General features: G+C 44.3%; 1 protein-coding gene and 1 long non-coding RNA gene across 38 annotated transcripts in view; one reads left to right on the top strand and one right to left on the bottom strand.

Annotated features, from left to right (window-relative positions):
- LOC309522339 overlaps positions 1–14606 on the top strand; it is a 232792-nt gene that overhangs the window by 89781 nt on the left and 128405 nt on the right. The gene's annotated exons all lie outside the window — the stretch shown is intronic.
- Positions 1–14606, bottom strand: part of WNK3 (WNK lysine deficient protein kinase 3) — a 96393-nt gene that overhangs the window by 42808 nt on the left and 38979 nt on the right. For 6 of the 34 annotated variants that reach the window (XM_082205366.1, XM_082205348.1, XM_082205359.1 and 3 more), the window contains 7 exons: positions 12346–12503; positions 10522–10610; positions 9313–9532; positions 6970–7258; positions 4560–4753; positions 3538–3690; positions 53–1327 (listed from right to left, as the gene is read on the bottom strand). In XM_082205366.1, the coding sequence (XP_082061492.1) occupies positions 53–1327; positions 3538–3690; positions 4560–4753; positions 6970–7258; positions 9313–9532; positions 10522–10610; positions 12346–12503 (2378 nt within the window). Of the gene's footprint in view, positions 1–13; positions 1328–3537; positions 3691–4559; positions 4754–6969; positions 7259–9312; positions 9533–10521; positions 10611–12345; positions 12504–14606 lie in introns of all 34 variants that reach the window. The other 28 variants (XM_082205347.1, XM_082205358.1, XM_082205363.1 and 25 more) reach the window with 28 other exon arrangements.

The following is a 14606-nucleotide window of genomic DNA, read 5'->3' as shown; positions in this document are numbered from 1 at the left end:
GCTGCATTGTCACCTGCTGGGGAACATGCTGGGTCTGCTGCATGGATGCCACCTGCTGGGGAACTTGCTGGGGCTGCTGCATGGGTGCCACCTGCTGGGGAACTTGCTGGGGCTGCTGCATGGGTGCCACCTGCTGGGGAACTTGCTGCATTGTCACCTGCTGGGGAATTTGCTGGGGCTGCTGCATGGGTGCCACCTGTTGGGGAACTTGCTGGGTCTGCTGCATGGGTGCCACCTGCTGGGGAACTTGCTGGGTCTGCTGCATGGATGCCACCTGCTGGGGAACTTGCTGGGGCTGCTGCATGGGTGCCACCTGTTGGGGAACGTGCTGGGTCTGCTGCATGGGTGCCACCTGCTGGGGAACTTGCTGGGGCTGCTGCATGGATGCCACCTGCTGGGGAACTTGCTGGGTCTGCTGCATGGATGCCACCTGCTGGGGAACTTGCTGGGTCTGCTGCATGGATGCCACCTGCTGGGGAACTTGCTGGGGCTGCTGCATGGATGCCACCTGCTGGGGAACTTGCTGGGTCTGCTGCATGGATGCCACCTGCTGGGGAACTTGCTGGGTCTGCTGCATGGATGCCACCTGCTGGGGAACTTGCTGGGTCTGCTGCATGGATGCCACCTGCTGGGGAACTTGCTGGGTCTGCTGCATGGATGCCACCTGCTGGGGAACTTGCTGGGGCTGCTGCATGGATGCCACCTGTTGGGTCTGCTGCATGGATGCCACCTGCTGGGGAACTTGCTGGGGCTGCTGCATGGATGCCATCTGCTGTGGAACCTGCTGCATTGACACCATGTGTTGAGGAGCCTGCTGTGTAGATGCCACCTGCTGAACAGTTTGCTGGGGCTGCTGCATGGGTGCCACCTGCTGGGGAACTTGCTGGGGCATCTGTTGAACTGACACCACCTGCTGGGGCTGCTGTGCAGCTGATACCTGCTGGGGAACTTGCTGGGGTTGTTGAATGGAGGTAACTCCCTGTGGAACTGACGGCAGAGCTGAAGGGTTAGGAAGAGCCTGTGCTAAACTTGGCATATTGTTGACAAACTGAACTGAAGGCTGCCCCTGTAGCACAGGTGAATGACCAGCAGGCACAAAGGTGGCAGAAGCATGCTCCAGTTCCATTGATCCTGCAGCAGCTGGAGCCTGACTACCGATTCTAGCAGCAGAGGTCAACGGTATGTTAGCTGGCAGGTGTTGGTTCACCATCTGTGGAGCAGGGATAGTCTGAGGGGAAGTGGCTGTCAAGATCTGCTGAGGGACTCCCATGATGGATCCATCCAATGTCTGCCCTTCTGCACTGTAGGACACCTGTGCATCTGGAGCCTGGTGAGAAGAAGGTATTTTAAAAAGTGGTTAAACTGATCGTCCTTTCTCCAAATCTTACTATAAGGAACCTCATCATTACCACCAACAGATGAATCACTCTGAGAAGACTATAACAAAAAGAACTTGTAGAAGGAACATCAAGATTCAAGGGATTTTGTATAAGTTAATAAACAGCAGCTTGTAAAATTCCATCACCTTGGCAATACACTTTCAGTGCTCCAAAATAACCACCTTATCTGTAAGCTATATGAAGGGTAGCAAAGAACCACTAGCACTTCTTTGCAATTTTAAAAATATTTCAGTAGCTGGACAGCCAGTATTTAACTTAGCTATGTTCCAACTAGAATGAAGGAGTGGGATGATGGATTGAATTCTTATGTTTAGGGTGCCTGAGGAAGAACTACCGGTATTTTTCATGAAGGTTGTTCCATTCTATGAATACATTCTACAGGGAGCCGACTGCCACTGCTTCATTCTACAAGCATTTCCTAGCGTGCATTCAGTTCTGCTTAAAACAGAGCTCATAATTTATCATTCAAGCTTCAGCCTCCACTGCATCATATAAAAACTCCTACAACTCTGTCATGGGATCAGATATTCAGAGTAAAGCACGCCTGCTCAGGCAGCTGCCTTAAGAAAAGGAGGACAGCATCAATTCCAGACACACCCAAAAATTACAAAGTGGTTTTTCCCACAAGATGGTAAAGTAAATGGTATAATTTATTTACAAAAGCGACCATTTTGGGGTTAATTGTGACTAATGTATCTCAAGTGTGAGAACTCCTCAGAGGCAAGAGTCACTTCTTGTTGCTGGAATGTGGAGTTCTTCCATTCTCTCCCAAACCAGAGCTTTTGTAAATAAAGTATAGCACCTTGTGAGGTCCACCATGACCAAACCAGCACAGCCCCACCTATCAAGCTGATTCCTCAGCCTTGTGCAAGAGCCTTTCTGCACAATTAATTATTATACAACGTGCTTTTCTCCACTTGCTGCACACAACTTGTTGCAGACATATCAGTTTCCGAGCGTTCGGAGCTAAGCTACCTTTACCTACAAATGTATGAAAGCAATGGGTAGAGAAAGGGTTGAGCAATATCTTTCTTCTGCCACTTATCCCTCCTAAAGCAGTTAGTTCAGCATACCATTGCACACATTTGCATGTAATGCATACTTTGAGATAAAAGAGCAATACTCTGTACATGAAAAGGTTTGCACCACCACCACTGCTCCTGATGCTGACAGAACAGGGCCACAACCCAGGGGCAGAGCATCTCCTCTGCATACAGAAGAAGGTCCTCAGTTCAATCTCTGTCATCTCCAGGTAGAGCTAAGAGAGACACCCACCTGAAACTCTGGAGAGCCGCCGTGTACACTACTGAGATGGAGGGAACAATGATCTGACTCTGCTTAAGGCAGCTTCCATATGTTCCTATGTTCTTGTTATTGTGACCACTGAATGGGGGATGGGTGCCGGAGTGCCATGGCACCTACTAGGTAACATTTTGTGATGCACTTAAGACCAAACCCCCTGTTAAAATGCAAGCAGGTGAAACATGAGATCAGTGTCTCCTCTTCCACTGCACAGTGTTCATAAGACAAGACAGTTTATGAACAGAAGCAGCGGGGTGGGGGATGTTTAACCCTTCCCTCGCCAAGCACTTTTCTTCTGCCAGTTTTTCAGACCAAGTTTATTTCAGAAAAATGTCTGTGAAATCCCCTGGGGGGGGGAGCAGATTGAAGTAAAAGTTTCAGAAGAAAAGTGACACTCTTTCTCCCCTGTCATTTCTTCATTGCAAATTGCCCTCTCTTGAGAATCCTTTGCAGTGAAGAAATAACCATCAGGCTTGTGTTACATACGGACATGTTGCAATGTGCAGTTTAACTTCGACTTGTGAAGCAAACTCCATCACCTGTTCAACATTTGATGTCATTTGGGGGGGTGTTCCCCCCACCACAACCCAGAGGCTGCGCATTTGCCCCATGCAACTTCTCCATAGCGGCACACATCATCCGGACAAATTTCTTTTTCAACAACAAGAACGCCTGCTACATTATCTCCCACTTTATGTGACTGCCTGCTCTCGTCATGGTGTGAAGTCCCTTGTAGGCATATGGCTCAGAGTCCAAGATGCCCTCGTGAGATGCTATTTTAATGACGGTTTGAAAGGACCATCAGGTCAGTCGGACTATCCCTGGAAGCCCTTACCAGCCTCGGTGTGAACTGCTGAAGTGCAACAGGAGACGCCTGGGCTTGAGGAACCACAGGGGGGGCCAAGCTGTGGGTGGGTAGGGTTGAAGGCTGACTCTGGATTAGTGGTAAAGCGCTGGGGTGGGCCACATTTGCTGGCTGTTGTTGCACCTAACAAAAAGATAATTAAATGGACCGTTCATAGAAAAACTAATTGATTGCCTGTGCTTCAGCTCTCCTGGTCTCAGCTGCCCTGCCTGCATTCTCCGGCAACATAATTCTCCTGGGAAAATGATACATCATCCTGAGACATGTTACCCACAGCAGAGATTGTGAACCTATACCATTGGTGAGCCACACAAAACACTGTTGTAACATTACTTACATTGCTGCAGAATCCAACAGCTTAAGAGAATGTATGGAAGGGCCCCCACGCATCTCTTACACCTTTCACTACCATTCTTAGGAAAACATTCCTCCTCCAAGGCATCCCTTGGGATCCCTTCCAACTCTACAATTCTATAATTCTACGAAAAGGCAAACGCAATGGATGATAAAGGGTGCCTCTGGATACACATGGTGGAACAAGTTCAGGACTCCTCCCATTCTAGGCTATCTTAATTCTACTACATGTATAGACTAGAGAAACCTAGGACCTTTAAACAGTTGACTTCTATATTTTTTAAAAAAAGACAAAGGCCTGGTCTATACACAGAGAGCAAAAGGAAGGTAGAATGATGGGAAATCACCATTTTGTTTAATGCCCCTCTATCTGAAAAATCCATACAAGTAAATGTTGTTTATATCCTTTTAACTTATATCCTACCATTAAGCTCAGGAAGTTTTATAATTGTCAGAGAATTCTGCATAGCTCTCAATTCTGTGTATCCTGAATCAACAGAGGCCGACTGAATAAAAGATACTGCCTTAGCTATCTTATTTTATTCCTTCTCTAAGACTAGCACAGTCACGACAACATTTCCAGAAACTCGATACAAGTAGTTCTCTTACCATATTTAAGAAAATGATAGGTCACTTACCCCTGCCATCGACTGGTAATGTCCCACCAGCTGCTGGGAAGCGTAGATGTGTCCTTGAACACTGTTTTCAGCTTGTGAGAGATTGGGGGCCTGCTGGGGGCCCATAATCTGTTCCGAGGAGAAAGCCAGGCTATGTTGGCTGGAGGCATCCGAAAGTATAACTGAACCTGCTCCTCGCTCAGATAAACTGTCAGCTGCGTCAGTGTAAGAGGAGGGAAATAACAAAAGATAAGCTGTTTCAGAAGAATCCATAACAATCCCCATCCTTCTCCCTATCGCTGCCTCATGCAGACAAACCACTGGGACTTAATGAACTGGCCCCACTGGTGGAATCCCACAAAAGGGTGTCCACTAGTGCAATGAAGCTTCCCCACCCTTCTCCTCCCTCCATACCCCACCTCCTGAAATTGGGAACACTGCATAGGGCTAGGAGAGGAGACATCTTTCTGTCTGGTAAGATGAAAAGCTGATGGAACAAATGCTATAGTGCTACACTGAATTCAAGGGGCATAACAGGAGCTGTCTAGAAATGCCTCATCTACAAGGATCAAATATTTACTTGAGAAAAGGAAATGCAAGCCTGCATTCTAGTTGAGGGCAAGGAAGGGTGATCCAATCTTTTTAAATCAACCCTATGCTTTTAAGCTGGCATTAGTAAGTTTTCTACATGGAACACAGGAAGCTGCTTTAAATCAAGCAAGAACACTGGTCCACCTCATTCAGTTTGGTCTATGTTGTCTATACTTGCTAGCAGAAACTCTCCAGAGTTTCAGACAAGAATGAGAATTCAGGTCCATGTGGAGATGTCATGGCTTGAACCTGGAATATTACGTATGCAAACCAGGTACTCTGCCACTGAACTGTATTCTTCAGGTACATATGCCCCAAACCTTTTGGAATATTATCTCCTGCTTCTACTAGGAGCCAGTCTGGGGCAGTAGATAGAGTGCTGAGCTTAAACTAGGGTTCACAGACCTACAAAACCCATGAGATTCAGTGGTTTAGACTCCCATAACCTAACCTACATCACAAGATGGTTGTGAAAACAAAAGAGGATAAAGCTACTTATCAGAACGTAATCCTATGCAGGCATAAACATGACAAACTTGCATTCCATGTAAATTCTGAAATCAGGCAACCAAGGCTTTTTCATTGAATTCTTCTCAGCTCTGCCAATGACACCAACCCATGACCATGCCTTGTTTTGGGAACTATATGCTCTTTGGCAAGGACAAACTCCTGACCTTTAAGCCAGCATCCTTATCAGAAATATTCAACACTTATGGAGCGGTTTGTGAAGGAACCAAGCAATATTATCACATGTTTATGCCAAACAAATGGTGACGAGGAAACAGAACACCAAATAAGGTCTGATTTGTAATGGAACATTACTCTGGGTTGGGAATAATCAAATGTCTTATTGTACAGTAACTGGAATTGTACTTAGTTTTGACCCTCTTGTTTTAATGTTATGCTTTAATTGTTGTAACCTGCCTGGGACCTTAAGGTAAAGGGTGGGTAAGCAACAACAACAACTACTACTACAACATTTGAAAAAAATATTTTTTAAAAAACCCTGCTGGAACAGGCCTATGGGAAGTTTGCAAGCAGGACCTGAGTTCAAGAGAACTCTCCCCACTTAGGATACCCAGCAAATGGTATTCATATTCTACACTTTTTTAATCAGTTGCTTCACTTGAGGCTCTGCCTGGCCAACAGTGCCATGGAGGTACGATCAACCTGCTGTTCTAATTTCACTACTCCAGTGCGGCACGTCTACCAATTGAATAGGGAGCAACATCATGGGTATCTGCTGACCTCAGATACCTCTTTTATTGGTCAAAGTGGTTGCAAGGAGGTGGCTCTATATTGTGTGAAGGGTTGCAGTGTAGAAGAGGAGGAAAAGGCTCAAAACGGCCACACAACTTGGCTACCCCCAAGCTGCCTTTCCCCTCTCAGAAAAAAAAAATGGTACAAGTCTTTGTATCAGTAAAGGAGAAAGAAACTGGGCTGAGCAGCAATTCTGAGTAGGCAAATAGTTGTGAGCGAAAGGATTGGCCATTAGAAAACTCCCATCAGATTATCATGGCTGTGCTGGCTGAGGCTGATTGGAGATTCAGCCCAAAACATCTAATGGGAGTTCTAGTCCAAAACATCTGGAGGGCATCAGATTGGTAAAGACCGATGTACATGATATTAGCCAACGATTCAAACTGTGGGCAACTGCCACAGATACAAGTCACAGTTTACATGCTAATTGACCTCCAATAAAGCAGAAAAGTGCCAGGAGTTTAATAAATGCCTTGTGGTGATGCATCTGGATGAACAAAATGACGCTCTGATTCACTCTTTATAACCTTAGTTCAGGATAGCATTTTGGGAGGACAGGCTGCCTTTGGTTGCTCATTACCAGCAATGGAGGAGCTGTGCTGCATTTGTTGAAGGATTTGCTGTCGGACATGTTGGTCCACCTCTGTTTCCTCGCACTCCGTCCTGCTCTGTTGGGAAGGAGTGGTGAATGATGAACCCTGTGGCTGGAGTAATGGTAGCCCACTTGGCAGCTTGCTTTGAGAGTCTCTTCTCTCCTCCAGGTAGCCCACCTGCCTCCGCTCCCTTGTCTTCTTGATCAGGGAGACACGATCCCGGATGGACTTAGCCACAGCTTTAGAATCACTTTCGTGGAAGAATCCTGACTTCACCTGGACATCAAAAAAGAACGGTTCTATTAAGTATAACTCTGCTCCTCTGAACTGGTATCCATCGGTGTTTAGCAATGCTTTTCTGTAATTTCACATTAACTCAGGGTTCCATTACAACAGAACTTGCATTGACCACATACTAGATCAATCTTGGACCTATTGTATGGAGCGCCAAACAATACAGCAAGCAAGATACAGACCCACAAATTCAAGTGCTGCTACACTTTGGCTATGGGTTAAGGCCAAGTACATTGGCTGGATCAATACTAATTAGTACTTATGTGACTGTCTTCAACATTAATATACTGTGATGAAAATGGGTAGAGACAGAAGCAAAAGTGGACAGAGCTACAGATCTGTCTCTTACCTTTGGATAGTACACTATGTTCTAGGCATGTAAAAGCCACACCTCTCCAGAAAACAAGAGACATCATTGCAGCTCAAGGACACATTCCAACCAAGCAAGAACACTCAAGTAAGGTCCAAGGCCGTGCCAGTGAGGGGCACGGCCTAGGGGAATCTCAAGGGATGGAGAGAGAGGCCTAGTGGGCCACATTTGGCTCATGGGCCAGATATTCCCCACCTCTGATATTTATGTTACTTGATTAGAACAAGTTAATTAGAACAAGATAAATATAACCACAATACTGTCCATCCTACTCCAGAAAAGGAATTATTATGAAAACAGTCACGTAACAAGTGGCTCTTGCTAAATCCTTGAATTATCCATGACAGATTTCTACTGATGGGACGTACAGTTATATTTTCAAGTAGTGATCCAGTTTAAAAGATAAGGTATTCAAGCACAGGTGTTGCATTAAAATGGAACCGTCAAAGGGGAGGTTCTTAGCTACCAACTGTTATCAAAGTCACATCCAAACCTAGTTGAAAAATAAAGGGAAAATAGACCCAAACAACAGCTTTAGAGCACAACATCACCGAGCCATTCATAAGACACAGAACAAAGCATCCTGAAACAACAATTTAGGAGACTTCATAGCTGGCTGCTGGGTGATGCTTAAGCAGGAGTCAATTGTGCGCATATACATTATGAGCAGATGCACTGCTATGACTCCTTGCAGTATCATTAGCCATCAGCTGTTACTTGTCAGGTTGCTGTGTAGCCAAATGTTTTGTGAAAACAAAACCAAGGCAACAGTGAGGCAGAATGAAGAATCTGCAGTCTAAACAGATAACTTGGGCAAAGGAGAATAAATGAAACAAAACCGTAAGAGGAAAGGAGGGAGAAAGACTTGTTTACACTAATGCAAAAACTTCATCAGCTCTTGGCTGGCTTACGATTCACATACTGTAAATGAGTATAAAACCACAGCTTCAGAAATCATGCTCACCCATTGGCAAGAAGGTGATCAGTCCTTAGGTGACCTTATGCCTTGTACGTAAAATGCACTACTACCTGTCCAAATGTCTCCCTGCACACAGAAAACTAAACTTGCAGCTCTGAGCAGGGTGGAGTGCACTATTAAGCTAACAGACTTTTTTTGTTTCTTGAAAAGAAGCTGGGAAGATGGGTGGAGAGAGAGTTTTGGATCAAGGCCATGGAATGGAGACGGGTTGTATACCCCTTTGCTCCTGTGCGGTTTCTTTTTAAGAAATGGTGGCTCCATGGAGAAAGTTCTAGCCTAGTTCTCAGGGAGACATTCCTATACATTTGCTTCTGTGTCATCCTCTTTAGGACTGGGTTGCAAAAATATTTCTCCTTGTAAACCAAATATTTGAACTGTGTGCAACAAAGAAGTCAAGATTTACCCCCACGGAAGACACTTGGTCCTATGCTGCCCATGGCAATAGTCTTGTTTTATGGTTTTATCCTTCTTATAAATTGCCCAGAGAGCATCAGTGACTGGGCAACATAAAAGCGTAGCAAAGAAATAAAGAATAAAAATGCAACACTCTCTAAAGGAAAGTGTAAAAGGGGGAATAAAAAAAATGGTGCAGTAAACCCCATGCTTGGAATGAAGCAAATAAGAAGCGTCTGGAGATGCTGCCAACTCAGAAAGAAAAAAGGTAAGGGAAGCAATGGTAATACATACCATTTCACAAGCCACCTCCTCTGGGACATCTGTTTCCAGGTTGAAGCTGAACTCAAGGGCTTCATTATCTTTGTGCTTGCCTTTCAGCTTCTTGGGATCCTCTACCCAAAGTCTCAAAGCCAGGGAGGAATTCAGTCCATCATCATCCTCTGCCAGCTCCACTCTAAGTCCAGTGTCCTCAGCAAAGAAGGCATGATTCAAAAGGTCTTTGATGGATAGCCTGGCAACAAAACAATGGGCAATCACAGAGTGTCTTATGATACCCACACCCAGTGCTGGATTTACATATAAGCTAAACAAGCTATATCTTAGGGTCCCACTCCCTTGGGAAATTTAATGGGGGGGGGATGGGATGTACATTTCCAAAACAAAAAAAAACCAACAAAAAAAAACACCTTACATACAGCAACAGTGTTTTGTGTTGTGTATGGACCTATTAGGTCCATAAATAGCATATATTCAACACAAAAAACAGTGACAATTTGTTGTTGGCAAAGGACAGCTGGACATATAAAGGGCCCCATCAGTAGCTTAGGGCCTCATCAAACCTAAATCTGGCCCTGCCCACACCAGTGGTATAACTGACAACTGGTGGGGTGCTTTCATCCCATATTAAACTTCCCTGAGGGACTTCTGTGATAGGCATTACATTTATTTATCCAATAAGTTTATAACTCACCTATTCAGCACACACAAAACAAACAAAATTTAAAAACAAGAACAATTGCTTAAAAATTGACAAACCGCATTTAAAAACAACAAAATTGGACAGCCAGCATTTATGACACATCAAAAAAATATCAAACAAAAAGTTTTAAAGATCTAATTAAAGACTGATACAGGCTTCTCTGGGACAGAACTGCATCAACATCTTGCTATATGCACCATGTGGGCACTGTTTTACAGTTTAAGCACTTAGCAGTATTTCAGGGGAAATCAAGCAGACACCTTAATTTCCCTTCACTCAAGACCATGCTGTTGCAGGGAGGGGAGAGAAAGTGAAACAGTAAAAGCTTCCTAGTTTTCTTTGACTTCGAAAGGCATTATGCAGGTGCTTAAAAGCACTATGCAAAGCTGGAATGCTTTGCTTAATCAGGTTTTTTGTTGCCTGTACCAACAACTCCCTAGTTAAACTCACAATGACCACCCCTTAAATTTAGGGTGCACAACTTGGAGTGAGGAAGAGCACAATAAAATAGACCTGCTCACCTTTCAGATTTGTTTTGTCGAATGCAACCTTCAATGATCTCTTTCACTTCTGGATCAATAACCTTGTTAAAACTGGCAGGTTTAATGCCCTAGGAGAGAAGTGATGAATAGAAGTGATGTTAATAGATAATACCCAGCAGGAGTTCTCTCCATTTCTGCTACACAGAATTATGGAAAATCCCCAACTGCTCTTCCAAGCAACCTAAGTTAGTACAGTAGATCTTAACCATATAAACCCTTATCCTGAAGACATTCACTTGGAAATAAGTCACAGTGAACACCACCCAACTGACTTGCAAACTGCAGCCATTATTCCTTTTCTTAAAATCCCAGCTTTTGCTTTCTAAACAAAATCAAGCTGGATATCCAGGCTTTATGTAATATGCATTGTGAAAGGGGTCAAAAATCATTCTAATTCATTTGACTAATCTCTTCTTACCCTTATCTGGCCATTCACAGCCAGAAATAAGAACATTTCGCTCCTGTGCATGAAACTTAACCTAATAAAGAATAAGCTACACCCCAATGTTGCTTTCTTTGAGGACACAGAACACACAAGTGTCCTGCAAAATGTTTTTGTCACAAAGCTGAGAATCTTAGTCTTCTATACCTCTAAAGTGTTTTTCCAGGATGCATCCTCAACTCCTGGATATTATAATGTAATGTACAATCAAGGAAAGTATCAGTTTCATCATGGAGAAACACAAATATCATCAAAGCTATCTGAATACTCTGGCTAGTATGCTAAAATAATATTGTACTCTGAATGTACATATAAAAAAACTACATTAGGCAATACCCAGAAGCAGCTCCCCTACCATGAGACAAAGTGAAGCAGCTGCTTCAAATGTTTGGTTTTTGGATGCCATTACAGGCAGCAGAGTGGGAAATGAGAGCTCAGGCCCACAAGGCACAATTCGCCAGGAAGAGCAGAGCACTGTAGAAATAAACAGCTGTGCAAAAGCACAGTAGCTCCTGTTCATGACAATACAGTTTGCACAAGACAACTTCTCAATAAATTGCATCCATGTTAATTAGTAGAAAGAAAGCATCATTTGGATTTTCCTTCTGTCCCACCATTGTGTTTTGACCTAGTCCTGGCCAACCTTTATTGCCAAGTGGGAAAATACCATAATATGGTAAAGTGTGAAAACTGCAACTAACTTGAGGGAGCACCTTTGGCAATGACAGACAGAATCATTGTGATTTTGCTATTAAATACTTCCACAAAATCCTTCTCCACTGATCTGTTTTCTCACACACACACACACACACACACACACAATGCACTGACCTTCAGTGTAACTAGTTCATTACAGCTACAGAACAAGCCACACACATTAGCCAGAGAATAAATGCATGGAAGCTATTTTTGATGTCTGAATGAACACATCATTTGAGTTGCCAGTCTGACTATGAAGCTGGGAGGAAAAGGTTATGCAGGGATTGACACTTATGCAGCTCAATATTGTTAACTGCCCTGTGATTCTCAGGTGAAGGGTGGTATAGAAATTAAATAAATAGATAGACAAAGTTTGGTTAAGGAACCATCCATTCAATTTTTGGCCTAAAATAAGCAAGCTTACCCTTGCATATTGTGCCATCTGAACACCAAACAGTAGTTAAACTTCTTCTGCAGATGACACACCTGAAACTATCAGTCACTCCAGAAAGAACTCAGCAATGTCTAGATAAGTCCAGGCTAAGTTTAGCAGCTGCTTTGCAGGGCAACAGGACTAGCATTAGTTCTGAATAATTGGCTTAGTTGCCTTAAGCTCCCAATACACAAGTTTACCCTAACAAAGAAGTTACATTGACACCTACACTGGTGACTTTTCGGTAGATTTGAGCTGCGTTTTGGCATTCAGAATATGGGTATTCAGAGGTCGCCATCTCCAGCATACACATTCCAAAAGCATAGACATCAACAGACTCATCATAATGTTCTTCATACATCTCAGGAGCCATAAATTCAGGAGTTCCTGGAGAAAAAGTAAAAAGAAGCCAACGTTTTCCCACATTTTGGACTGCTGCAGTCCACCAACAAGCATTTTGCAAGTGCTGCTGCTTTCCATGCAGTAGTATCTCATATACTGTTTTGGTTTGGTGGGGGGACCCCCATAAACCCTAGAAATTAATAATGGTAGGGGTTTGATTAACGGGGATATGTATGAAAGTACAAGCTGCAGAACTTTGCCAGACAAGGAATCCCTGGACTGGCTTATGCAAACCAGCCTGGCAAGCCTGGCAAAGAGCTAATCTGTTAACATGGCAAAATGGGTTGATGGGCTATCTGAGAGGGGTCCATTGGCCTGGGGAGATAGATGTCGCCAAGGTGATGGGGTGTGTGTTTGAAGTGACAGGAAAAGGGAGTCTTTAGCAAGCTGTTCCGGGAAGAAGGAGGAAGAAAGACGGGGAGCCATCTTGGGCAGGCTGGCTGAAGGCCGGCTGGGAGAGATGCCTTAGATTCCATGGGTGCACTGCTGTGGGGGACAAGCCCCTCCTGAAATGACCATGGTGTAAGATCTGGACTCCCTCCATGCAGACTGAAGCTGTAAATAGGTGGATATGTTTTAAAGCTATGACAGTCTATGCTGTGTCTCAATTCTCCAAAGGAACACAGACCCTAGGTGAGTGCCTGGAATCCTATGGACTCTTGCTACTGCTCAGCAGAGAGAGAGAGAGAGGCACCCAACTTTTGTAACAATACAAAATAGTGAACGTAATCTCTGAATGTGGATCCTTAGATAGCCAAACTGCTGCATTTTACACAAAAGAGGGAGATAATAGCTATGGGAAAACAGCAAGTTTAGAAAACAGTAAAAAAAACCTAACAACAAAAATATACGAGGAGGTGAAATTAATTCAGTTAACAACCAAGTATACTGTACTCAGTTGACATGGAATGCTAACTGACCATTAGGAGGAGGGACCAAAAAATTGCAGGAGAAACATGGAATAGAACATCCCAAAAGACAATATGACTGCCTAGATTCAAAATTTGCTGCAGATCCCACCTGTCCACCCTAATTCTGCATATTCTGACTTCCTGAAAAACCCCAAGGAGAAGAAAATAAAAAGAAACAATCATACTTCTATTCTATCAGAACCTCTAGCATTTGAATTAGGCATTTGACGAGCAAGTATCAGAAACAGAACTCTTTCAGTCATGGCATCCTTACTTTGGAATGCCCTACATAGCAAGGCCCAGGTGGCTCCATCTATGGTGAAGGATTAAAGCTCAGTGGTAGAGCATCTGGTTTGAATGCAGAAGGTCCTAGCTTCAATCCCTAGTATCTCCAGGAATGACTGGGAAAGATTTCTTTCTGAAATGCAGGAAAGCAACTACCACTGAGCGACACTGAGCAAGATGGAACAATGGTCTGACTCAGTATAAGGCAGCTTCCTATGTTCCTTCCTATGTTTCACAGTACGGACCTTTGGGGACTACGCCAATGGAATCCTGGTTAAGGGCTCTGTTATTAGTGTGCTTAGTCTTATTTGTTTGGATTTATGTTTCACATGTATTCAAACTTTTGTTAGCTGCCTTTGATTTGTGTGAACAAGCCGGACTTCCGGGTTAGCGCGATCGGCTAATGGCGGATTCCCTCCGAGCTCCGGAGGGAATCGGCTTGACAGGGGGCTGGGTCTTGCCGTGCCGGCGACACGGGGACCCTCAAAAACCACGTGCACGGAGCCCGTGGACATGGTGACTCGGCGGGCACCGTTAGCGCCCTCCCGATTCGTGAAGGAGCCTTTTTAAAGGCTACGGAACGGGTGCCGGGGAGCGGCGTGGTGCTGTGAGTCTTCTGCTTCCCCTGCCGAGCGAAGCCGCATGCCATTTGTCGGAGAGCGCTGACTTCTTCCTGCTAAAATTTGGACTTAAAATCAAGAACAACAACCCGTGAGTAATTTGGAAATTGGATTACAAATAATTCGGTTTTGGATTTGGCACGAGCGGGGGAGGTGAAAAAAAGGGAAGTCCGTCTCCCCCCTATTGTAAACAGTTTAAAGCAAGGATCTGTCAACTAAGGTTGCGAGAAGAATTGTTGTGATTGGATTAAAGATATAAATTCCACGGATTT

Source organism: Podarcis vaucheri (assembly GCF_965113315.1).
Source record: "Podarcis vaucheri genome assembly, chromosome: 17".
Classification (NCBI taxonomy): domain Eukaryota; kingdom Metazoa; phylum Chordata; class Lepidosauria; order Squamata; family Lacertidae; genus Podarcis; species Podarcis vaucheri.
Note: the sequence above shows the minus strand (reverse complement) of the source record. Positions and strands in the feature narration are given on the sequence as shown.